The 19,843-nt window shown below is 52.9% G+C and overlaps 11 protein-coding genes across 11 annotated transcripts; 7 read left to right on the forward strand and 4 right to left on the reverse strand.

The window, feature by feature from the left end:
* Nucleotides 1–1,227: 1,227 nt before the first annotated feature.
* Nucleotides 1,228–2,153, reverse strand: PHYSODRAFT_408364 (hypothetical protein; the record flags this gene model as incomplete). The annotated part of the gene is made up of 2 exons (XM_009523970.1): nt 1,228–1,299; nt 1,386–2,153. Coding segments are annotated over 2 exons (840 nt in total), but the record flags the coding sequence as incomplete, so codon positions are not given.
* A 1,074-nt stretch (nt 2,154–3,227) lies between these two features.
* PHYSODRAFT_285295 (hypothetical protein) lies at nt 3,228–5,435 on the reverse strand. Its single transcript, XM_009523971.1, has 3 exons — nt 4,233–5,435; nt 3,869–4,161; nt 3,228–3,808 (listed from the first exon to the last, which is right to left on the reverse strand). The coding sequence occupies exons 1-3, from the start codon at nt 4,748–4,750 to the stop codon at nt 3,405–3,407; spliced, it is 1,215 nt and encodes a 404-aa protein (XP_009522266.1). The 5' UTR covers nt 4,751–5,435; the 3' UTR covers nt 3,228–3,404.
* PHYSODRAFT_543294 (putative glutathione S-transferase) lies at nt 5,361–6,020 on the reverse strand (the record flags this gene model as incomplete). Its single annotated transcript, XM_009523972.1, has 1 exon — nt 5,361–6,020. The coding sequence occupies one exon, from the start codon at nt 6,018–6,020 to the stop codon at nt 5,418–5,420; it is 603 nt and encodes a 200-aa protein (XP_009522267.1). The 3' UTR covers nt 5,361–5,417.
* A 578-nt stretch (nt 6,021–6,598) lies between these two features.
* On the forward strand, nt 6,599–9,720 carry PHYSODRAFT_327775 (hypothetical protein; the record flags this gene model as incomplete). The annotated part of the gene is made up of 3 exons (XM_009523973.1): nt 6,599–8,574; nt 9,110–9,200; nt 9,595–9,720. The coding sequence occupies 3 exons, from the start codon at nt 6,599–6,601 to the stop codon at nt 9,718–9,720; spliced, it is 2,193 nt and encodes a 730-aa protein (XP_009522268.1).
* An 866-nt stretch (nt 9,721–10,586) lies between these two features.
* On the forward strand, nt 10,587–11,669 carry PHYSODRAFT_421448 (hypothetical protein; the record flags this gene model as incomplete). Its single annotated transcript, XM_009523974.1, has 2 exons — nt 10,587–10,850; nt 10,926–11,669. Coding segments are annotated over 2 exons (1,008 nt in total), but the record flags the coding sequence as incomplete, so codon positions are not given.
* A 1,043-nt stretch (nt 11,670–12,712) lies between these two features.
* Nucleotides 12,713–13,218, forward strand: PHYSODRAFT_492278 (hypothetical protein; the record flags this gene model as incomplete). The annotated part of the gene is made up of 2 exons (XM_009523975.1): nt 12,713–13,103; nt 13,175–13,218. Coding segments are annotated over 2 exons (435 nt in total), but the record flags the coding sequence as incomplete, so codon positions are not given.
* A 344-nt stretch (nt 13,219–13,562) lies between these two features.
* On the forward strand, nt 13,563–14,291 carry PHYSODRAFT_414357 (hypothetical protein; the record flags this gene model as incomplete). Its single annotated transcript, XM_009523976.1, has 1 exon — nt 13,563–14,291. A coding segment is annotated over one exon (729 nt), but the record flags the coding sequence as incomplete, so codon positions are not given.
* A 36-nt stretch (nt 14,292–14,327) lies between these two features.
* Nucleotides 14,328–15,371, forward strand: PHYSODRAFT_494645 (hypothetical protein; the record flags this gene model as incomplete). The annotated part of the gene is made up of 1 exon (XM_009523977.1): nt 14,328–15,371. One exon carries the CDS (start codon nt 14,328–14,330, stop codon nt 15,369–15,371), a length of 1,044 nt encoding a protein of 347 aa, XP_009522272.1.
* A 250-nt stretch (nt 15,372–15,621) lies between these two features.
* Nucleotides 15,622–16,441, reverse strand: PHYSODRAFT_345289 (putative RNase H; the record flags this gene model as incomplete). Its single annotated transcript, XM_009523978.1, has 1 exon — nt 15,622–16,441. Exon 1 carries the CDS (start codon nt 16,363–16,365, stop codon nt 15,622–15,624), a length of 744 nt encoding a protein of 247 aa, XP_009522273.1. The 5' UTR covers nt 16,366–16,441.
* Nucleotides 16,442–16,743: 302 nt separating this feature from the next.
* On the forward strand, nt 16,744–17,238 carry PHYSODRAFT_327778 (hypothetical protein; the record flags this gene model as incomplete). Its single annotated transcript, XM_009523979.1, has 2 exons — nt 16,744–16,928; nt 16,998–17,238. 2 exons carry the CDS (start codon nt 16,744–16,746, stop codon nt 17,236–17,238), a joined length of 426 nt encoding a protein of 141 aa, XP_009522274.1.
* A 1,085-nt stretch (nt 17,239–18,323) lies between these two features.
* PHYSODRAFT_415379 (hypothetical protein) lies at nt 18,324–18,659 on the forward strand (the record flags this gene model as incomplete). Its single annotated transcript, XM_009523980.1, has 1 exon — nt 18,324–18,659. A coding segment is annotated over one exon (336 nt), but the record flags the coding sequence as incomplete, so codon positions are not given.
* Nucleotides 18,660–19,843: the final 1,184 nt, after the last annotated feature.

A 19,843-nucleotide genomic window follows, 5' to 3' on the forward strand; every position in this document is an offset into this window, starting at 1 on the left:
TACTGGTCAGGAGCAGACTCGTAGAGAAGCCCAGCCGCCATTCTCGGGCGGCCTAGCGTCTCATTTCAACATTGTATACACCCTTGAGTTTATTTATGCAAAAAAGACTGATCTGGATGGCAACGACTACTACTTTGTGAGCTGGGTTGGATACCCCCGTCCTACTTGGCACCCAGCGTCAGATTTACCACAAGATGCCATTGCGCGTTTTGAAGAGGAGGAGCTCGGCGTGTTTTGGCCTGTGGATCGCAGAGATTTTATCGAGATAGGCGTGCCTACGGGAAGTAGTGGTAGAAGAGCGAGAGTTAGAAGAACATGAAGAAATAACTAACAATACAATATAAATTACGGCAATATTTACTATTGCTTGCCGCTATATTGAAATCTTTATTATGGAGTCATGCTGCTGGCAATACAATTTTTTATGGTATTGGCGGACCTCTGGACGTTTTGTACTACAAAACGTCCCCACAATGTCGTCGAAGAACGAGTAGAAACCGATGCTGCCATGATACATGTACACGTGATAGGGCAGGCTGTCGTTGGCACATGAGGAAGGTGTTCCATGATACGGGTTTGTCGTGGTGTTTCCGATCCAGTATTTCCCGTGGATGTTGTACTGCGGGATGATGCTGTGCCACACGATCCCGTCGCCCGTTTGGTAGTAGTGCGTGGCCTCGACGTTCCACCAGATCTCGGCCAGTATGAATCCCTCCACAAGACACAGAGCCGTCATGTTCGACACTTCCTTTTGCGTGTCTGGTGGGATGACGAGGGCAGGTGGCAACTTGTGCGGCTTGACGAACTTGGCGTAGCTTCGAGCTTGAAGCCCCAGAGCCCCAGAGGCACTAGACCTACGACAATCCATACGAGCCACAACAGTCGATGAGCTACAAACACGCGGTCATTTACCGCCTTGATCTTCTGGAATGACGAAAGCCTTCGGGTGGCAGCCTTCTCAAGAGCTGGCCCTGCTGCTGCGTTCTCCGCGAGTGCTATCACGTTGAGTTGCATCACGAACAAGACGAAAATGTCCAAGTGACTTGAGCCTTATGGAGGCAATATAAGCTGAGACTACGTGAAACGAACGCAACCCTCCGAGGTAGTGTAGTTGCGTAGTACAGACCGGGATAAAACAGTTTCGCAAAAGTTTTCACAGCCGCAGATAAAAGTGAGCGTGTTTTTCGCCGTCATTCTAACATAAGACACATGCGACCCAACTTACGACAAACCTTCCAGCTCCAAACCGATGGGCAAATGGTCACTGCCAACGACGCTCCCGCGAATGTAGGAAGAGCGCTAAGACAGTTACAATAATAGAAAACAAGCAAGACACAGTTAGTTTCAGGCCCATTGTCTCAACACCCCACGCAACAAAACTAAACCTCCCAGCCAAATACACTTACCACATTCGGCATGAGCTTCTCCGACACGACGAAATAGTCCAGCCGCCAGCCCTTGTTCTGCGCACGCATGTTGTGGCGGTAGCCGAAGTAAGAGTACTCGACCTTGTCCGGGTGCAGGTGACGGAACGTGTCGACAAAGCCGTTCTCCAAGATGTTGCCGAAGCTCTCGCGCTCCTCGTCCGTGAAGCCCGCGCTGCGCTTGTTGCCCTTGGGGTTGTGAATGTCGATCTCTTGATGAGCGACATTTAGGTCCCCGCACCAGACCACGGGCTTGGTCTTCTCCATCTCCTTCATCTCGCGCAGCATGGCTTTGTCCCACTGGTTGGTGCGGAAGTCCAGGCGCTCCAGCTTGCCCCCGGCATTGGGGACGTACGTGTGCACGAGCCAGAACTTGGGGTACTCGAGCGCCAGGAAGCGTCCTTCCTGGTCCTTGCCGCTGTTGGCGCTCTTGCTCACGCCCTTGGAGTCGTGGTCGCCCACGATGATCTCGTCCTTGACGCTCAGCGGCTTGGTCTTGCTGAAGATGGCCGTGCTGGCGTAGCCCTTCTTGACGGCGCAGGACCAGTACTGGTGCTCGTACTGGGGCAGGAAGTCCTCGATCTTCTGGAGCTCGTCGCGGCAGATCTTGGTCTCGCTGAGGCAAAAAATGTCGGGGTCCTCCTGGGCCACGTAAGCTCGGAGATGGACACTTTCGTCCCGCTTGAGGATAGCTCGGAGACCATTCACGTTCCACGCGACTATTTTTATTTCAGCGTCCTCCGACCGCTTCGAAACGCCCTCAAACGCTGGAAAATCCTGGATTTTCGCTTTTAGGTCGGCGGAAATGGGTTCAGCCGGTAATGGGCGCGCTCGCTCCAGGGATTTTTTACCCTTTTGGCCAGCGAAAAGGGCACCCCACGCGCTCTTGGCGTCGGCTGCGGCCTTGGGCTTGGAAGGCTTCTTGGGGCTGGGCGACGGCTCCGAGGACACCTCGACAGACACCTTCGCAGTGGCGGCGACAGTCTTGCGCTTCTTCTTGGCCGGAGAGGACGCCGTGACGGCCGCCACCGCCTTCTCCGCCGCTACCTGCAGGCGCTTGCTCTGACGCACCATTTTGGCTCCCTGCCACAGAAAATAATGGATGTGTCAATAACGTTTTTGACATTTGAATCGTTTTTGACATGTGTCGAAAATGTAAGTACCCGTTTTGTTGTTGACCCATTTCCATGTCAACCTTTTTTTTACATTTCCTCAGGTATTGGGGGGTATCAAGTGTTTCATTGTGTTAATGGGCCAAAGGCATGAGGCACTTTGGTTAGAGGGCAATGTGCCGAATGGCAGCCCCTAAGGGATGGTGGGAGGGTAGAATTTTTCTATGGTGCCAAAGGCCTAGTGCCGACTTGAGCGTGCTTCGTGCCGGCCACAGCCTGAGCCCTGCGGAGCTTGCTTTTCCTGGCTTGTCGTTTGAGCTCCGTGACGCTCAACCCAGAATGAGTTGCCTCGGACAGGAGTGCATCCGTGCTTGCTGACCTTATCCAGCAGTTGTTCTCTTCCTGCAATCCGGAAAACTAATTTAATTATCCACTTGTTCCATTGAGCTCCGCTCATTGCACTTCCGGATAAATTCACAGTTGCCCCCCCCCCAACTGCATCCGTCCCCGCAATGGGAGGACGGATGAGGTGCGTTGAGGACGTAGAGTTCAAGTGGAAATACACCCATGGGATCCAAGATCAGTATACCCCTTCACGGTGTCTAGACGTTCGGTCGAATTGCTGCTATTAAAGAGTTAACAGCTCAGCCTGTGGGCATACGTACAAACCGCATGGTCTACTGCGCCGACTCAGGGCCTCCGAATATGGCATTTTTATTTAGTAGGTTGGGTGTTGCAGAATAAATTATCCCCTGACGCTCCTACCAATACAACAGTACATTATGGCATTGCCCCCAACGTACCACAATAAATAATGTCATTATGAAAAGCATGAAGTCTATTAACAAGACACCAGTTAGCTTATCGTCTAGCTCAAATTGTCCACAGTCGTTGCATCCCAGTACGACCGATTCTGGCGGAGAAACAAAATCGTCTCAAGCGTGCGTGGCAGCAGGCCGTGTCGTTGATGACCTAACGTCACCCGAGCAATGCTGAAGAAGCGTTCCACCACGTTCGACGTGGGTGGGATGCTCTGCAGCTGCTCATACTTGACACGGTCCTGTGCAAGCCGCCGGCGCTTCCGAAGACGCTCCACGAACGACGCGGCTGGATACTCCTCCTCTTCACTCGCGGCCGCGTCGTCCGGTCTGGCAGCTTCGAAGGGCTGCAAAGCGGCCTTTTCAGCACGCGTCAGCCGCTGCGCCTTCCCGCGGAGAACGCGTACACACCCAGCCTCAAAATCGGGGTTGTGCACAATGTTGGCCCGAGGCCCTGCAAAATAAAAACCATTATACAATTGTTAGTGAAAATATTGAACAGTTATAAACTTACCAATGTAGCGCCCATATTGTGGCTTGACAGCGATCAGCTCGTCGAACCACTCGCGAACGTCCAGCAGGTCGACGTCGTGGCCTTGAAGGGCCTTCGAGACCGACTCGATGTCGCACAGCTCCTGGTACAATGCCCGCAGTCGCTTGTTCATCGCCGGCGGCGGCAGCAGGTCCATGAGGTCGTCGTCTTCGGCGTCAAGAAACTCGAGGAGCTGGAGGTAGCGCCGTACCATCTCGAACGTAGAGCTCCAGCGCGTGTCCTGGCGAATGACAGGCCGAAGTGGCGTTTTCAACCTATTTTGTAAAAAAAATTACAAAAGTACACAAATTGTGTTAGAGACATATTGACACACATTGGCGCTTACCGTAGTTTGGCAGATTGGGTGAGAGTACGCAATTTTACCATGAGCGCCTGCACAGCAGCCAGGTCGTCCTCATGCGACGCCATGTCCGCCTGAACAGCAAGGTTCAGGCGGTGGCTTGCGCAACCAACAAGCGGCACACTCATAAGAGTTGCCAGCCGCCGGTTTACGGCGCAGTTGTCAGCTACGAGGAAGCGACACTGCGCCAGCTGTACGCCGTAATCGCGCTGCAGCATGGTCGCTAGAAACTCGAGATGGCCCTGCGCGGAGAGATCGTCGTCCAGCGCGTCCAGCAGCGGGGCCATGCTGAGTAGCGCTGTCTTGGGACAGCCGTTCACCTCATAGCACGCGAACACGGCGATGTAGTGCTCAGATGCGTGTGTCCAGCCGTCGAGCATGATGCCGAAGCGTGCTGGGAGCTCCGACGCAATCGAACGCTCGACGGCGACGACGACCCCGTCCATGCCAGCCCGCAGCGTTTCCTCCGAGATGGGGTCCAGGCTGGAGTAGCTGAATAACATCCATAAAGTAAAGTTGTTAGTTTCCGTAGTAATGTAAACACAATGACCTTATGCTTACACGTACCGCCGAGCTTCTCGGCTCTCACAAAAAGAGAGTGGCAGGTTGCACATGACAATCCAAACCATCCAGCCGTGGAGGTTGAGCGCCGAGTGGCGGACGAAGTTCACGAGGGAGCCTGTCTCCGCCGTCGTAGCGTCGAGCATGACGGTCTCGTAGTCAGGGTGCTCCCGCCTGATATGTTGCATCAGGTTGGAGTACCCGTTCCTATGGGTTTGCTTCCGAACCGTGCCGCAACGGCAACGGAAATACTAGAGAATCACCTCGTCGTTCTCGTCGCGACACGGGCGGAAGTAAAACCCCGAGACTTGGGAGTTCGTGTAGGTAGGGCGAGGGGGGCGGATAGCGCGAACCATGCTGGATGAGGTCTTGGAGGCTTGAGAAGTGAAAATTGAAAAGTGAGCGCTGCCAAATGAGCTGCAACTAGCAACGCAGACAACCAGTGATTCCAGTTCTTCTGAACGACTGGAAGCGAGAAGATGGCTGGTAAAACGCTAACATTATTATATAAAGGTAACAAAGCACATCAATAAATTATCACGGTAGATGGCTGAACCCGCCGAAATGCGTAATTTATTGTTATTTTCTGAAATAATGTTATTGACAATGCTATTTTCGGAGGCCCTGCGCCGACTGCTCTGCCAGGCTCAGGTAGGCGGCGATCGTGGGCTCCGTCTTGACGTTGCTCACCGTCGCTGCGAGCTTGGGGTATCCGTCCACGCTAAAGTCCGGGAAGACAGATAGCTGCAGGTCGGCGTACGAGATCGTGTCGCCGAGGACGAACTTGCCAGCCACTAGCTTCTCAAAGGTGGTGAGAAACGTCGGCACCGTCTCCTCGATGAACACCTTCTTCTTCTCGGCCTTCTCAGTCTCGTCCTCCGTCTTCCACATGAAGTCCATGAACGGAGCGTCCAGGTCGCACAGCGAAGAGGAGAACATGTCGACCTTGAGGGCCGTCACCGCGTCACCCGGGTAGAGGCCAGCAAGCTTAGCGGCGTAGCGGGCCATTGCCATGCTCTGAGAGTAAACGGTGCCATCAACCTCTAGGATTGGCACCTGGACGAACGGGAGTTTGGGCTTCATTGCCTCGTAGTCCTCGAGCGAGATCCTCTCGTCCATAAACGCCACGTTGCCATAATTGAAGAGCATGCGCGCGAGCTCGGCGTAGCCCTTGCCGTCGAAGTACGTGAGCTTGATTTTGGGCTGAATCATGGATCTTGTGGACTTCGGAGCGACTTGAGGCGAGCGGAGAGAATTCGCGAATGAGGTCGTTACCATCACGTGGGCCAGCACGAAGGACAGTTTGTTCACGATTCCAGATGACTAGCAATATTGGACTACAGAAGACAGCATAACATGTAGTAAACGGCGAGTACACTTTATGCGATAATTTCTGGTTCCGCTATATTACAGCTGTGAGCTATTTTAACGCTATTTTACCGTCAGCAAATTTGTTGTAAGTTGGTCCAGACGCTGGATGCGCTGAAGCTTAGCGAGGTGAGCTACATCGCGTTCGAGTACGCCAAGATCCGACTCGAAGACGTCTTCGGCTGCTACTAGCAGTTCATGTGCTTCATTCATGTCAGCGCCGCTAGGAGCCCCAGATTCTAGCCCGAATAGTGGTGGACAGCTCAACCGAGGAGCTTTCCATGGTTTTGTTGGTGTCTCCACTCAACCTCCAACGGCCCTCTGGCGTGCCTTCTCCCGGTCTTGATTTTTTTTCCAGCTCCACTGGGTTGGGCTCTGCGAGGCAGAGCGCACTTTCGATTCTGCGGCGGCCAAACCCAGCCATGTTCAAGTTCGACGTGCCGGGGCTGGATTCGCTTGCCCGCTCCATTGACGAGCTGCGCGTGTGGGCGGACGACAAGGTCCTGTCGGTGGAAAATCTGATTGTGCAGCTACGAGCGACATCCAAGCGTCTTCTCCGCGACACCATGCCTACGATGGCACTGTTTGCTGTCCCTGTCCTGCTTCTGAGCATTGGCCTTGACCTCGGCTTCCCTTCGTGGCTCACTATGCCGCTCTTGCTGATTTGCGCCTCCGTGGCCTGGCGGTACGGCGCCTTTCGGGCGATACCGATATGGACGACACTATGGGAGAAGCTAACGTTAACATGGACAAAACTATGGACGACGCAAAAGGATAATACCCCGCTGGCGATGAGTCAGCTTTTCTTCGGGAACCTGTCCGTGCATCCGACCCAGAAACTCGTGGGCTTCACTTTGCCGGGTCTCGGTGACTTCCAACAGCGCGAGGACGACGCGGGTGACCTGCTGTTTGGCGCGGCGGCGCGACACGTGCAGTTTGAGCCTCAGCCAACCAAGAAGAAAATCCTGAGCGACGTGCAGTTGGTCGGCATCTTCGGTCTCCAGAAAACTGGCAAGTCGACGCTGTGCAACGCTCTCTACGGACTCAAGCTTCGGGCAGGCAACTCGAGGGACAAGCAGACCACGGTGGGTATTGACCTCACGATCGCCCAGAACTACGGCATACTGGACACGGAGGGCGCTGACGGCCCTGACGCCAAGAGAGTCGTGATGGACCGTTTAAACGCGCTGGTTGATGAGAAGGACAAACAATTCGTGTACGACTATTCAACCGAATACCGTGACAAGCTCGAGCTGGCGTTCATGGTCGTGGCTGTCGCCGTGTGTTCCACCGTCATCTACTGCTTTGACTCGACCAATGCTGTGGATGCGTTTGCCAACAAAGTCGCCGCGGCTGCCAGTAAATTGAGTGCGCGGGCGACTAAGCCTGTGCTGGTCGCGGTACTCAACAAGTGCACACCGGAGGAACTGGACGAGGCCCGCAACAGGGACCCCTCCTGGTTCGCAAATGTGCGCGCCAGCCCAAAACTCCAGTCGGTCTTTTCAGGCATCGAGTGCATCAACGTGCCAGACTTTCGCGAGTCAAGCGACCAATATCATTCGCAAGTGAAGGAGCTGCGCGAGTTGATCGACAATCCATTGGGTGCACAGCCGCTGGAGGTCTCGATGAACATTGTGCAAGAGGTCATTAAGGAGATCCAGACATCAAAGGCAACGGAGACAATTGATACTGTGCGGATGCGCGAAGAGGCAGAGGCCAAGCTTCGAGATGAGGTGCTGTCGGTGCTGAAAGACATCGTTGAGGGCATGGTCACGCGTGGACGGGGGTACTCCTGGCCCGAGATTGCTTTGATGCAGGACAATATTATCTCCCGGCACCTCTCCCCATTCAAGCTGACCGGGAACGTGTTAACTTCAGTGCAGCAAGGACTACTATTGTGGCTACGAAGCGAGTTCAACGAGCACTATCGCTACTGTGGTCTGCTGTGTGGCTGCGCGCTGGCAAAGCCGTGCACTCTGGTCGTTCATCATGAAGAGAAGCACCGTTGCTCCACGCATCGCTTCACATGTGCTCACGGCTGCGCGCTGTGGCTAGGCTGTGGCGAACTAAAGTGCGATCATTGCCCCGTTACCTGTGCGACCCACTCTAGCAGTCTGTGCACAGTACGAGGAGAGCATGAGCACCACAAGTTTCTATGCAAGAAAGCCAGCACCTGCGAAGGCTGCGAGAAACCCCACACGAGGAAGACTCTGCATTGTGAAGAGCAGAATCTGTGCGCGCAGTGCAGCTGTACTCATGCTTGGGGGTCTCGTCATCACCCCAAGGGTGGTGGTCGTGGCTTGACTAACTGCTACTGGGAGTGCACAACCCCGAACTGCTTCTGGAACAATGATGCTTCGTTGTACCAGTCCATTGCAGACGAAGATGAGAAGAACGGGTGCGTAGAAACTTGCTCCAGGTGCCATGCGCGGAAGGTTGAAATCCTAAGGAGGAAAACATAGTTTGCTTGATGGCAGTTCTGCGAGGAAGTCGGAAGTGTATGGATATATGGCGCACGTAAACTTTTCCGGACAACATGAGCTATTACATTTGTAATGTACTTACAGTAAATAGGTTGTGGTCCGCGAATGCATGTACGCGCCTGCAGAGAACGGGAACCTGGACATCGTGCACGAGAATCACCACAGCATACGCCTCGGACACAGCGACTGAACCACACTATCAGACTTGCTGGTCGAAAAGCTCGTTAAAATCGACTCCTCCTCCAATCTCACTCGCAGTCTTGCGAGCATGGAGCACCAAGTGCTGGTCGATGAGGAAGTCCAAGCGTGCTTGCCAGGGATCATCCGCTGATGGAACCTGAAAGGAATACCCCACCTTTTAGCCTTGATCAAGACACTTGTGGAGCCACCGCCACAAGACGAATACTCCAGTGTTGCTGCAATAAAGGACGAACTCGAGCCGTATTATAGCGTGCAATTGAACGAAGGGATGAAGAGCGCCATTCGAGGAGGATTCATGGAAGTAGTCAAGGTGTTGGTGGTGGGTTTCCCGGAGCTGAAAGTTTCGTTTGACGTGTGAACACTGCTGCAGCCTATGGGCGACTGGAGATCATGGAGATGTTATTCGCTCGCCACGCCACACCCGGGTATCAGCGTCGATCAAGGCGCTGAAATCTCCGATATCATCTATGAACCCCACCCTGCGTTACCATCACGTGGGCCGGCCGAAGGACATTTTGTTTACGATTCCAGATGACTAACAACATTGGACTTCAGAATACAGTAATATATGTAGTACACGGCGAGTGCAGTTTGCTCAGTCACGTTTACGATAATTTCTGGTTGCGCTATATTACAGCTGTGAGCTTTTACCGTTATTTTTACCGTCAACACATTCGTTGTGAGTTGGTCCGGACGCTGTACAAGTCCCACATCGCGTTCGAGTATACGCCAAGACCCGACTCGAAGACGTCTTCGGCTACTACACGAATCCGGGCGGAGTACTGCACGTTCCGATGTGGGCCAACGCGGCGTCCGAGTACCAGGAGAACGACCCACGAGCCCAGATCCCACCTTACTAGAGTGCTCCAGTGAAGTCAAGCAGCCGGAGCAGATGAAGTAGGAATGTACGGTCGACCTTGACAATGCAGCAGCGATCGCTGCATGAGGAAGGAAAGGCAGAAAAGTTTACGTTTCTTACATTCAAGGTCTTGTTGCCGTTGATGCTGCGACGAGGAGGTATTGCGTAAGTTAGTACTTACTGCCAAGTATGGAGAATAGTCGATGCGGTCGCCAGCTAGGGACGAGGAGGGGCGAGAAGAAGAGAAGCGGCGCATATGTAGAAAGGGGTTGTGTGGGGTCGGTCACTTACTCTACAAGCATGCTTTAGCTCAGTTTGCAATCAGCACTTAAACCGCCAGAGTTCCCCCTCCCCACCCGCCAGCTACGTGAAGACACCCAAATGGAGCCGCAGCTACGTCTTGGCTGGACCCCGGCACAAGTTGACGCTAGAACGCCGGAGTTGACCTTCCGCAGCTGCGGCATTCCAGTACAAATTACGCGCACGATCGGCGAGTTTTTGGGGCAGCCACGAACTGTCGCCCAAGCATGCAAGGACGCACCAATATTCCTGCGACGAATCATTGAGATGGATGAGCACGAGCCAGCCGACAGCGTGAAGAAATACCCGGCGTTTCGATGCTGGCAATTCAATCAGGGAATGCAGAGCGCTATTCGAGCCGGCCAACTGGTGGTTGTCCAGATACTCCTGGCGGCTTTCCCGGATTTGAAAGTCTCGTTTGAAGCTGTCGATACTGCTGCAGCCTCTGGACGACGAGATATTATCGAACTCCTCTTCGTTAATCACGCTACAACCATCGCGCGTCCTGCCGGCGGCGGAGGGGCTCCTAATGGAGATGTTGATGAGGCCAACGACGAGGCCCACGTTGATTTTGAGAAGAGTCACCGTTTTGTTGGGTCCGCTTTGGAGCACGGCCACTTGGAGCTAGCGCAGTGGCTGGTGCCTCGTGTGAACAAGGTCTCTCGTCTTGCGTGGATGCAGGCAGCAGTCAAGAGTGGGGACCTGGAGGCCTTGAAGTGGGCTCATTCGTTCTTCGGTCGGGAAGGAAGTCCTTCCAGCATCGTTAATGCGGCGGCGGAAGGCGGACACATGGAAATTTTGAAGTGGCTTCTCGAATATTACGACGGCTTTGTGAACTTGGGCTTAGTGGCGTCTTGCGCTGACTACGACACAATTGAGCAGTTGCTATCGTTCCGTCGCGGCAAGTGCTTCGCGCTGGAACGGGCTCTAATTGAGGCTGCTGGTCGCGGAAGACTCGACATAGTGCGCCTTCTTTTGGAACGTGACTCCACTATTTGTTCTAACGCTGTGTACGTTGCTGCTGCGGCGCATGGTCACTTGGAACTGATTCGATGGCTGCACGATAACTGGAACGAGCGGTGCACAACGGAGGTGATGGATGCTGCTGCCGGTAATGGACACTTAGATTTGGTCAAATGGCTTCATGGAAACCGAGCTGAAGGCTGCACGAAAGCCGCCATGGACACCGCGGCTGGAAACGGGCACCTGGAAGTGGTAAAGTGGCTGCGTTATAACAGGTGGGAGGGCTGCACGACAAGAGCGATGAATAGTGCTGCCAAGAAAGGATTTCTGGGTATTGTGAAGTGGCTTCTCAAGTACCAGTGCGAAGCCTGTTCGATGCATGCCGTGGATTTTGCCGCCGCTGAAGGCCATCTCGAAACGGTGAAGGTGCTGGTGGAGAGCGGCACGAGCTGTACTAATTGTGCCATGGACGACGCGGCGGCCAATGGACACTTGGAGACTGTCAAGTGGCTGCACGAGCATGGAAAGGAATGCACGACCAGAGCAATGGACCAGGCCGCGAAGAACGGGCATTTCGATATGGTGCTATGGCTGGACTCACACAGGACCGAGGGCTGCACAGATGCTGCTATCAACTTAGCAGCCACATGTGGCCACCTGAATATCGTGCGTTGGCTTCACGAGAAGAAAGGAGCAAATATTCGGGGATCCAATGTTCTTGCCAGAGCTCTGGATGCTGGCCGCTTTGATGCCGTGGTGTACATCTGCATGGAGCTCAACGGCGACCTACTGGATGCGCTCGAGAATACTCGTGAACAGCGCCTTCTGTTGCAGCAGTTCTTGGATTGGCTGTACTCGCAATACTCGGCCCAGTTCATTTCTTCGTTCGTGGAAAAGTACCGATGGAGATGGGAGTGGGAGGAGCTGTGCTCGCTTCCAGGGATCTATCTACCCGGTAGATCCACTCACTCGAACTCCGCTGGAAGACCCGTTCTTCTCGCGAGTTCTTCAGCACTACGAAGCAATGCGTGCTGAATTCGACGAAGCACTAATGCATGCCGGTGAAGAGCGGTGAAGCGATGGATCTGTATTCATCGGCGCCAGGAACTACGGTTTAGTGCCTGCATAAATCACTTTCTTGAAAAGAAAAAAAGAAACCGTCGACGCTTCATTAACAACGTTCGCCAAGGAGCCATGAGTAAGTGCCGTCGCCTGCTGCAGCACCGCGTTGTCCCGGCTCCAGTTCCCTCCCTCGACACCACCGACCTGCATCTCCAAGCTCTGGTCTGCGTGCGTGTCGTGTGTCGAAATGGTCCTGAAGCCCTTCGCCTGCCCCACGTCGTAGCGTCGCTTCATGAACTGCTGGGAACTCGGAGCTGGTTGAGCTCCTAGCAGCCCACTTCACGCGAGTGCTCCGTCCCGAGGTCGGCTGCTGCGGAAGCGGCGAAGTTCGGACGGTTGGAGATTCTGCAGTGGCTGGCAGCGCGATTCGACGGCGTCGAGTGGAACGGCATTGAAGTTTTATTCGCACTGCAGGGAAGCCATCTAGAGATGGCCAAGTGGCTGCGAGAAGGCGACCGACTCCTGGTGAATTAGTACTGGCGAGAGGCCGATATCCGAGCAACTCCAATTCCGTACAGCCTAGCCCGCCGTTGATAGTCAGCCGCAATAATTCACCACCAGCAGATCTACCCGATAGAAGAGCTTCGATATACTCAAGCCGAAGAAGATCCGTTGTGGACAGCTCTGTTGTCCTGAAGGACGCTCTCGAGGTGCTATTCACGTCCGAATGTCTCGTGTTGACCGAGTACGTGGAGGTGATCATTCCTCTGCTGTACGGCGCGTTCATTTTGACGATGGTTCACCAATCCAGCGCGCAGTATCACACGGAAATGCACGGGGTCACTCTTGAAAATGTCAATGGCATGGTGTTAAGAATGTTCCTGTACGCACTTCTGGAGCTCGGGTCTTTTGTGGTGCTCGGACAGATCACGAAGCGCAACTGCGGGATTAATGCGCTGTACCAGCTTGCGTTTGTGCTGGAAAAGCAAATGGCGTTCATCCAGGTAACTCTACTCATGGGGGTTCTAATGACGTTGACATTCCGCGTTGTACACTTCGGTACGTTTGCATACCGATACGCTAGTGATAAACCTCGATGACAAACTCTTTTTGCGTGGTTGGTTTATCAGGTGTCGACTTTTCCTTTAAATTCGAGTGGATAACACCTAAATGAATGGGATAATAAAGATTTCACTACTGCTGTCGCATCGCGAACTAAACGTGCTTCGAAGTACCATTCAATACTGCTGTCCTGCGCACTACTATACTACACTATAACACTTAGCCGTCAAAGTGCTAGCTTCGAAATAAGTCTCAAATTAGGTCAAGTACCTGGGGTCTTCTTTCTATAATTTCCAATCGACCGTGCAGTAAGAACAGATAAGACACGAACTCGTTTCGCCGTGGACACTAAAACGGTTGCGTGACTGGGAACTAAGCCTGGAAATGGTTGGAGCTATGAATAATATAGACGAAGTCTGACTGCTCAGAAGACATTTTCACCTGAAGCGGGACGATATGGCCTCAACGTCGTCACGTCCGCCATCCGCACGCCAACAACTACATGGATTCTGCAAAGCCCGGTTCTCCAAGCTCGTCGACGCATGGTTCGCAGTTCAACTCGCGCACTACGGGGGGAAGTACTCGATTGAAAGGATGCTGGCCCTGGAGGAATATTCTCGTGACACATCGTTAACTCGAGTGTTGCTTGTTACCGTCGGCAGTCCACTATTAGTTTTTGCAGTCGTTTTGTTGCAAGAAAGTATTCCTCTTCAAGACCCAGCGGCTGGCTGGAAGGCCAACTACGGCTTTTGGTTTCGCGTGGGAATAGTTGGAATTGCTGTCGGCATTGCAACTACTGTTCACCTGCGGCTGTGGATAGGCATTCATAAGATCTCTACTCTATGCACGATCTTCTATTGCATTGCTACCGGGATTGGATACATTTCGAGTGGAATAGCGGCAGCGACGGTGTGGGTATTTCCTATCCCATTCTATATGTTCACGCTTGGTGGAGTAACTTCGCTGATTATATTGGCTTACATCAGGATTGTGATGGGGTCCCGTGCGTTTTGGGAAATCTTTCATCAGCACGAGCTACTTCGTCGAATGAAGCAAATCTCGATATTGCAAGCTTTCCTCTACGTCGTGTACCCTTTTTACCAAGTGCTTTTCACTAAGACAAACCACACGAACTACGAGCTGCCAGTAATTATGCTACTCCCGGCATTTCGGCTGGTGATAAAGAAGGTGTTTGCCATGGCAGCTTCGCACAAAGAGGACATGATCCCGGTCCACGCCGTTTTCACTGTCGATTTTTTCGATGCGCTGTACCTGGCGACGTTTATGCAGAGCTTGTCGATGTCAACGCTGGTGGCGATTGTGATTGTCGACATTATGCAAAATGCAGTGGAATTACAAGAACTCCACCAGCGAACGCTTCGTATCATTGCTCGTACCCAACGAGTTGTCGGCCCTACTACCAACACTGCTTACAATGGTAATTTACTGGAAGCTGTCCGGTGGCTGTGCTCCTCTCCCGGGGTCCTTCACAAGCAAATTCGAGCTGGAATACGCGTGCGTTCTTGCATTGAACACCAAGTTTCACCGGAGAGCAACAGTCTGTTAACGATTCTCGAAAATGCCCGCCAAACAGGGTCCATAGCCAAATTATTTGATCACTTGCCGAGTATCAACCGCGTCCCATCGCAGTCAGCATCGATCCGACCGACTCCTGGTGAATTAGTACTGGCGAGAGGCCGATATCCGAGCAACTCCAATTCCGTACAGCCTAGCCCGCCGTTGATAGTCAGCCGCAATAATTCACCACCAGCAGATCTACCCGATAGAAGAGCTTCGATATACTCAAGCCGAAGAAGATCCGTTGTGGACAGCTCTGTTGTCCTGAAGGACGCTCTCGAGGTGCTATTCACGTCCGAATGTCTCGTGTTGACCGAGTACGTGGAGGTGATCATTCCTCTGCTGTACGGCGCGTTCATTTTGACGATGGTTCACCAATCCAGCGCGCAGTACCACACGGAAATGCACGGGGTCACTCTTGAAAATGTCAATGGCATGGTGTTAAGAATGTTCCTGTACGCACTTCTGGAGCTCGGGTCTTTTGTGGTGCTCGGACAGATCACGAAGCGCAACTGCGGGATTAATGCGCTGTACCAGCTTGCGTTTGTGCTGGAAAAGCAAATGGCGTTCATCCAGGTAACTCTACTCATGGGGGTTCTAATGACGTTGACATTCCGCGTTGTACACTTTGGTAAGTCAGTGAACAATGCTCGTAAGACTCAACGCCAAACTAACCACGTGCTGTGATTCCATTTCTTCTTCATAGGTATCGATTTCTCTTTCCAGTTCGAATGGATTACATATAATTGAAATGAAGGGCATATAGAGTCCACACTGCTCCGCACGGCTCCCAAGAAGTCTTGAAACAACCTCCCAACGCTGACTCTCACAAGTTCACAACCCCTTACCTTGAAACCCCATTCAATCTTCTTGGGCCTCTCCTCTCGCCTCAGCTCCAGCGATCTCATTCCAGAACGCTTCCCAGTACCGCCCTCCACTATGCGCCTTCACTCGACACCACTGCACTCGGCGATTTCCTTGAGCAGCCATTATTCTCCAAAAGATCGCGGTTCTGGACGTCCGTGCCGTTCACCGTGCGCCAGCCATTGTTCCGCCACTTGTAGACCCACTTGCTCATGGACTCCACCAGCAGCTTGCTGTCCGAGTAGATGAACAGCACTTTGGTTTTGTGCTTGTCCTCGATATTGGCACGCTGCAGTGCAGCCAAAGCTGTCATGTACTCGGCTCGGTTACTGGTCGGCCAGGGCCCTTCCACTTGCTCCACAACGTCCCAATCTCGCTGGTGTGGGAAAACACACGCATACACTGCGTCACAGTCCGGCTCGCCATTGCGAAGTGCACTCCCGCCACAGAATGCCACCAAGGAGCTGGGGTGCAGAGGATCCGGGAAGTCCCCACCCCCGCTGTTCATGGCGTAAGCGAACCAAAGTCGGGTCCCATCTGCGTAATTGTAGCCATGATCGACTCGAAGTCCGTACTGATTGAGGAACTCATGGGCCTCCTCAAACGTCGGGAACTTCTTGAACATCGAGCGGGAGTACCCCCGCGTGTGTCTGAAGGCGTCCTTTAGGCTGGTAAAGATCCCCCTGCACCGACCGATCGGTACGGCGTAGTACCAGTCCAGGTCTTCATCTTCCTCACCCTCCTCCTCCTCGTCTGCTTCTGCGTCTACCTCCATGTCTTCGTTCTCGCTGTAGCTGCTCGAGTCTCCGTACGCCATGTCGGTGCTGCCGTCAGACTCGGAGCTGTACTCGGAGATGGCGGACGAGTCCTGATTCCAGCCAGGAAGGGGAAATTTAGGCTGGTGCGACTAAAACTAGAATGGGGACAAAACCAGTCATCAACCTACCTATCCTAATTGATGGGGTCGAGTGCAAGTGCATCTCTTGGTCGCGAGTCGGCAACACTCGTGCCATCGACCCGTATCAATGCCTGATGTGCATCCTGGTTCGACTTCATTCGACAAAAGTTACTGGCCGGAGGTATGAACAGATACTGAGTCGGCAACACTCGTGCCATCGACCCGTATCAACGCCCTGATGTGCATCCTGGTTCGACTTCATTCGACAAAAGACCCTGAGGATCACAAGCCGAAGGCATGACCAGATACTACGCGGTTGTAGCTGGACACTGCGTGGGGGTCTACACTGATCTGGACGATGCGTTGGCTATGACAAGGGGATACTCGCACGCGAAGCTCAAAAGGTTCTCGACGCTTGGCGGCGCTCGGGAGTTCCTCAACTCGCACGGACTGGAAATCGACTACACCCATAACCCCCGACAGTGGTGAGCCTATCCGATGAATCCTGACCCCAAACATTCAGACACTTTGGTGGCGTTCTGCGGTGGCAGCGCGATACGCAACGGCCAGCCGGACTGTCATGCGGCGTACGCCTGCATTTTCCCGCACTGCCAAGGCGCGGAGGTCGTGGGGACCGTGCCTCAACCGTGGGCGACTAGCAACCGAGCTGAGTATCTGGCAGCTTGGATAGCCTTGGTCGGTGCTAATATGGTGGATGCCGACGGCACTAAAGTACTCTACATTTACACGGACAGCATGATGCTCATCAACTCGATGACGACGTGGATCTAGGTGGCGCACAGTGAGAGGGACTGCGGTCAAGAATCGTGATATCTTGGAGCGACTTGTGAGAGCCCAACGGAGACGCGACGTCTTGTGGCGTCATGTGAAGGCGCACACCGGAAGCAAAACGTGGGAGTCGCACTGGAACCAAGTGGCGTACAGCAAAGCACGTAGGACGGCGCAACAAAACGCCGTCAAGTACTAACGACAGCTACCCCAAAGTATGGTAAAACACACTGATAATAAGGTTTAAGGCACATAGTATCCGTTGTGTGTGCTTGCTTTTTTTACGAACAACTTTGTTATTACCTAAGTACTTCGAAGTATTATTTTGCTGGAGTGGGTCTTAGTGCTCCAGCGGAACCAACTTAACCCTTTCGCGGCAAACCGGGCCAAAATGGCACGTTTGGATGCCTTCCCAAGTGTTGCATCGGAGATCGCGTTCAATCGAGCTTTTGCTACCACTCTTCGACCCTCGCTGGACTACTGCGTTCAATTACAGTCAATCCCTGCACACACCTCATCGTTTCATTTTCAAAACTTACAAATATAGGCATCTGGTGACGTTGAACCATCAGAAGATTCCATACTCAAACGAAAATATGTGCAGATGTTCTCGCTCACAAGTTTGCATACTGAAATCCATTCTCATACGGCCCTTGGGGCTCCCGTGAAGAATGCCGGGCACATCATTCTTAGAGGAGGAGGACAAGCAGTTGGTGCAAATTGCCCGTGACAGCTCTCGCGATTTAGCGTTAGATCAAGCACGAGGATCTTCACGCGGCGATTCACTCCACCATCTAGCGCCAGGTACATCGTCGGTGACATCGGATTCAGGGTGTGGAGGAGTAACGTTGGTGGAGACAGGTGGTGATGTGGTTGGTTTTTGTCCTGGGGCTGAAGAGCGCCGTCAAAAGCGTTTGCGTTCGTTTATACCAGAGCACCTGACGACTACGGCTGCAACGCAAGCTGTAGCTCGTCAAGAAGTCATCTATCCTTCGTGCGCGCCCCATTTGAATGCTGGTGAGCTACTGCCCAGTGGGATTGCAGCCTTTATTGCGGCAATACAACGGGTTAGAACTATTGGGGCTGGCGATGTGTTTATGGATATCGGCTCTGGTGTTGGCAATGTGATGACTCAGTTTGTTCTTTCGACATCAGTTCGCGCGAGCATTGGTATTGAAGTCCGACGTGATTTGGTTGACCGTTGTAATGGGATACTGATTGAGCATGTAGTGCAATGGCCAGGCCTACAAAACGTGGAGGTGTATGCTGAAGATGTGGAGCGAATTGAGCTGTCGATGATATACCCTTTCTCCAGCGCAAAAATCGTCTTTGCCAACAACTTGCGCTTTGAGCCTTCTACCACAAGTGAGCTTGTATACATGACGGACGCGTGGATTGTTGCCTTCACAAGTGAGATTTGCCCACGGCACAGTCCCACGTGCACAAACAGCTTCTCGCTGGAAGCTGCAAACATCAGTCGAAGTGTTGGTGAGCTGGTCATCAAAACCAGCAACAGTTTATCTCTATACAGAAAAGACCGAGCTGTACGTGTTCTCAGCCTGAAAATATAAGCATTCATCTTGATTTCAATATACATTTACAGACTGTTCATCTTGCGTTGATCTTGTTGAACCTGTTTCGGCTCGACGACGCTGAATGAACAAATTGGACGTCTTCCTTAGGTTTCCTTTGGCTGAGAATAGGTTTTCGCGCAAGTAAAATTTGTGGTACTACTCCCAACAAGTCCAAGTGGGCTGTTGGCAGAAGTATGGCTTCGCAGCAGTTGTATGGACAATTTGACAGAGGCTCACGCCGTGGAGCGTACAGTGGTCGGTGACAACTGTTGGAAACCGATCTTCCCATCGACATACCACACAATGCCTTCTCCGCTTCTTGTCTCCAAAAATCTGCTTCGAGTTGAGAGCAACGCACGATTTTTGAGGGCTGGACATGGTTGAAGGTTCCACGCCCCCACAATGCCACATAGCAGAACCCTCCACTGCGGCCGCAACCCCAGACTCTCCTCGGGCGGAGTAGAACATTCTTCTGTCACTAGGTGCCTCCATCCATTTCCCTGAAATTAGCTCCTCCGCGAGCTCTGCAACAAATGAACGGTGCGGATCACGATCTCTCGTCACGTCAATAGTCAACTTTCTGGTCATGTAGGCATTGACTCTGGCAATATCCACAAAAGCCATCCCCAGCTTCTTATACCATTTCTTGAAAGTGTGACCGTCGGCCAAAGAGAACCGTTCACGTAGTTGGTCCAGCCTATCAACACCTTGCATATTGGTGTTGTACTCTGACACACACAGTGGAGCAGGGAATGGCTGCAGTTGACTGCCGACTCTCCTTGTTAAGGCCGTTTCCGAAGACTTGTCTGCGTTCGACACCATCTTCACCACCGCACTATCATACCACGCCACAGCAACCATCTCATGCGCCACTGAAACAGCTTGGCGATACTGCCCGCAACGACACTCCTTCTTCTTCAAAACGACATGATGCGGAAAATGCAGGCTATTCCCGCGTATAGTCCCTCTGCCATAAAGGCCCTTCACTCGCAGAGCAGCCAAAAGTTGCACGGACATGTAGTAGTTGTCGGCAT

Source organism: Phytophthora sojae (assembly GCF_000149755.1).
Source record: "Phytophthora sojae unplaced genomic scaffold PHYSOscaffold_3, whole genome shotgun sequence".
Lineage (NCBI taxonomy): Eukaryota > Oomycota > Peronosporomycetes > Peronosporales > Peronosporaceae > Phytophthora > Phytophthora sojae.

Bases quoted from the DNA above. Each gene is read 5' to 3' on its own strand.
- PHYSODRAFT_285295 (XM_009523971.1), bottom strand. From the start codon at position 4,750: ATGTTATTCAGCTACTCCAGCCTGGACCCCATCTCGGAGGAAACGCTG. The intron at 4,162-4,232 runs GTAAGCGCCAAT...TTTACAAAATAG, and splicing joins ACCCAATCTGCCAAACTACG to GTTGAAAACGCCACTTCGGC. The intron at 3,809-3,868 runs GTAAGTTTATAA...TTTATTTTGCAG, and splicing joins ACAATATGGGCGCTACATTG to GGCCTCGGGCCAACATTGTG.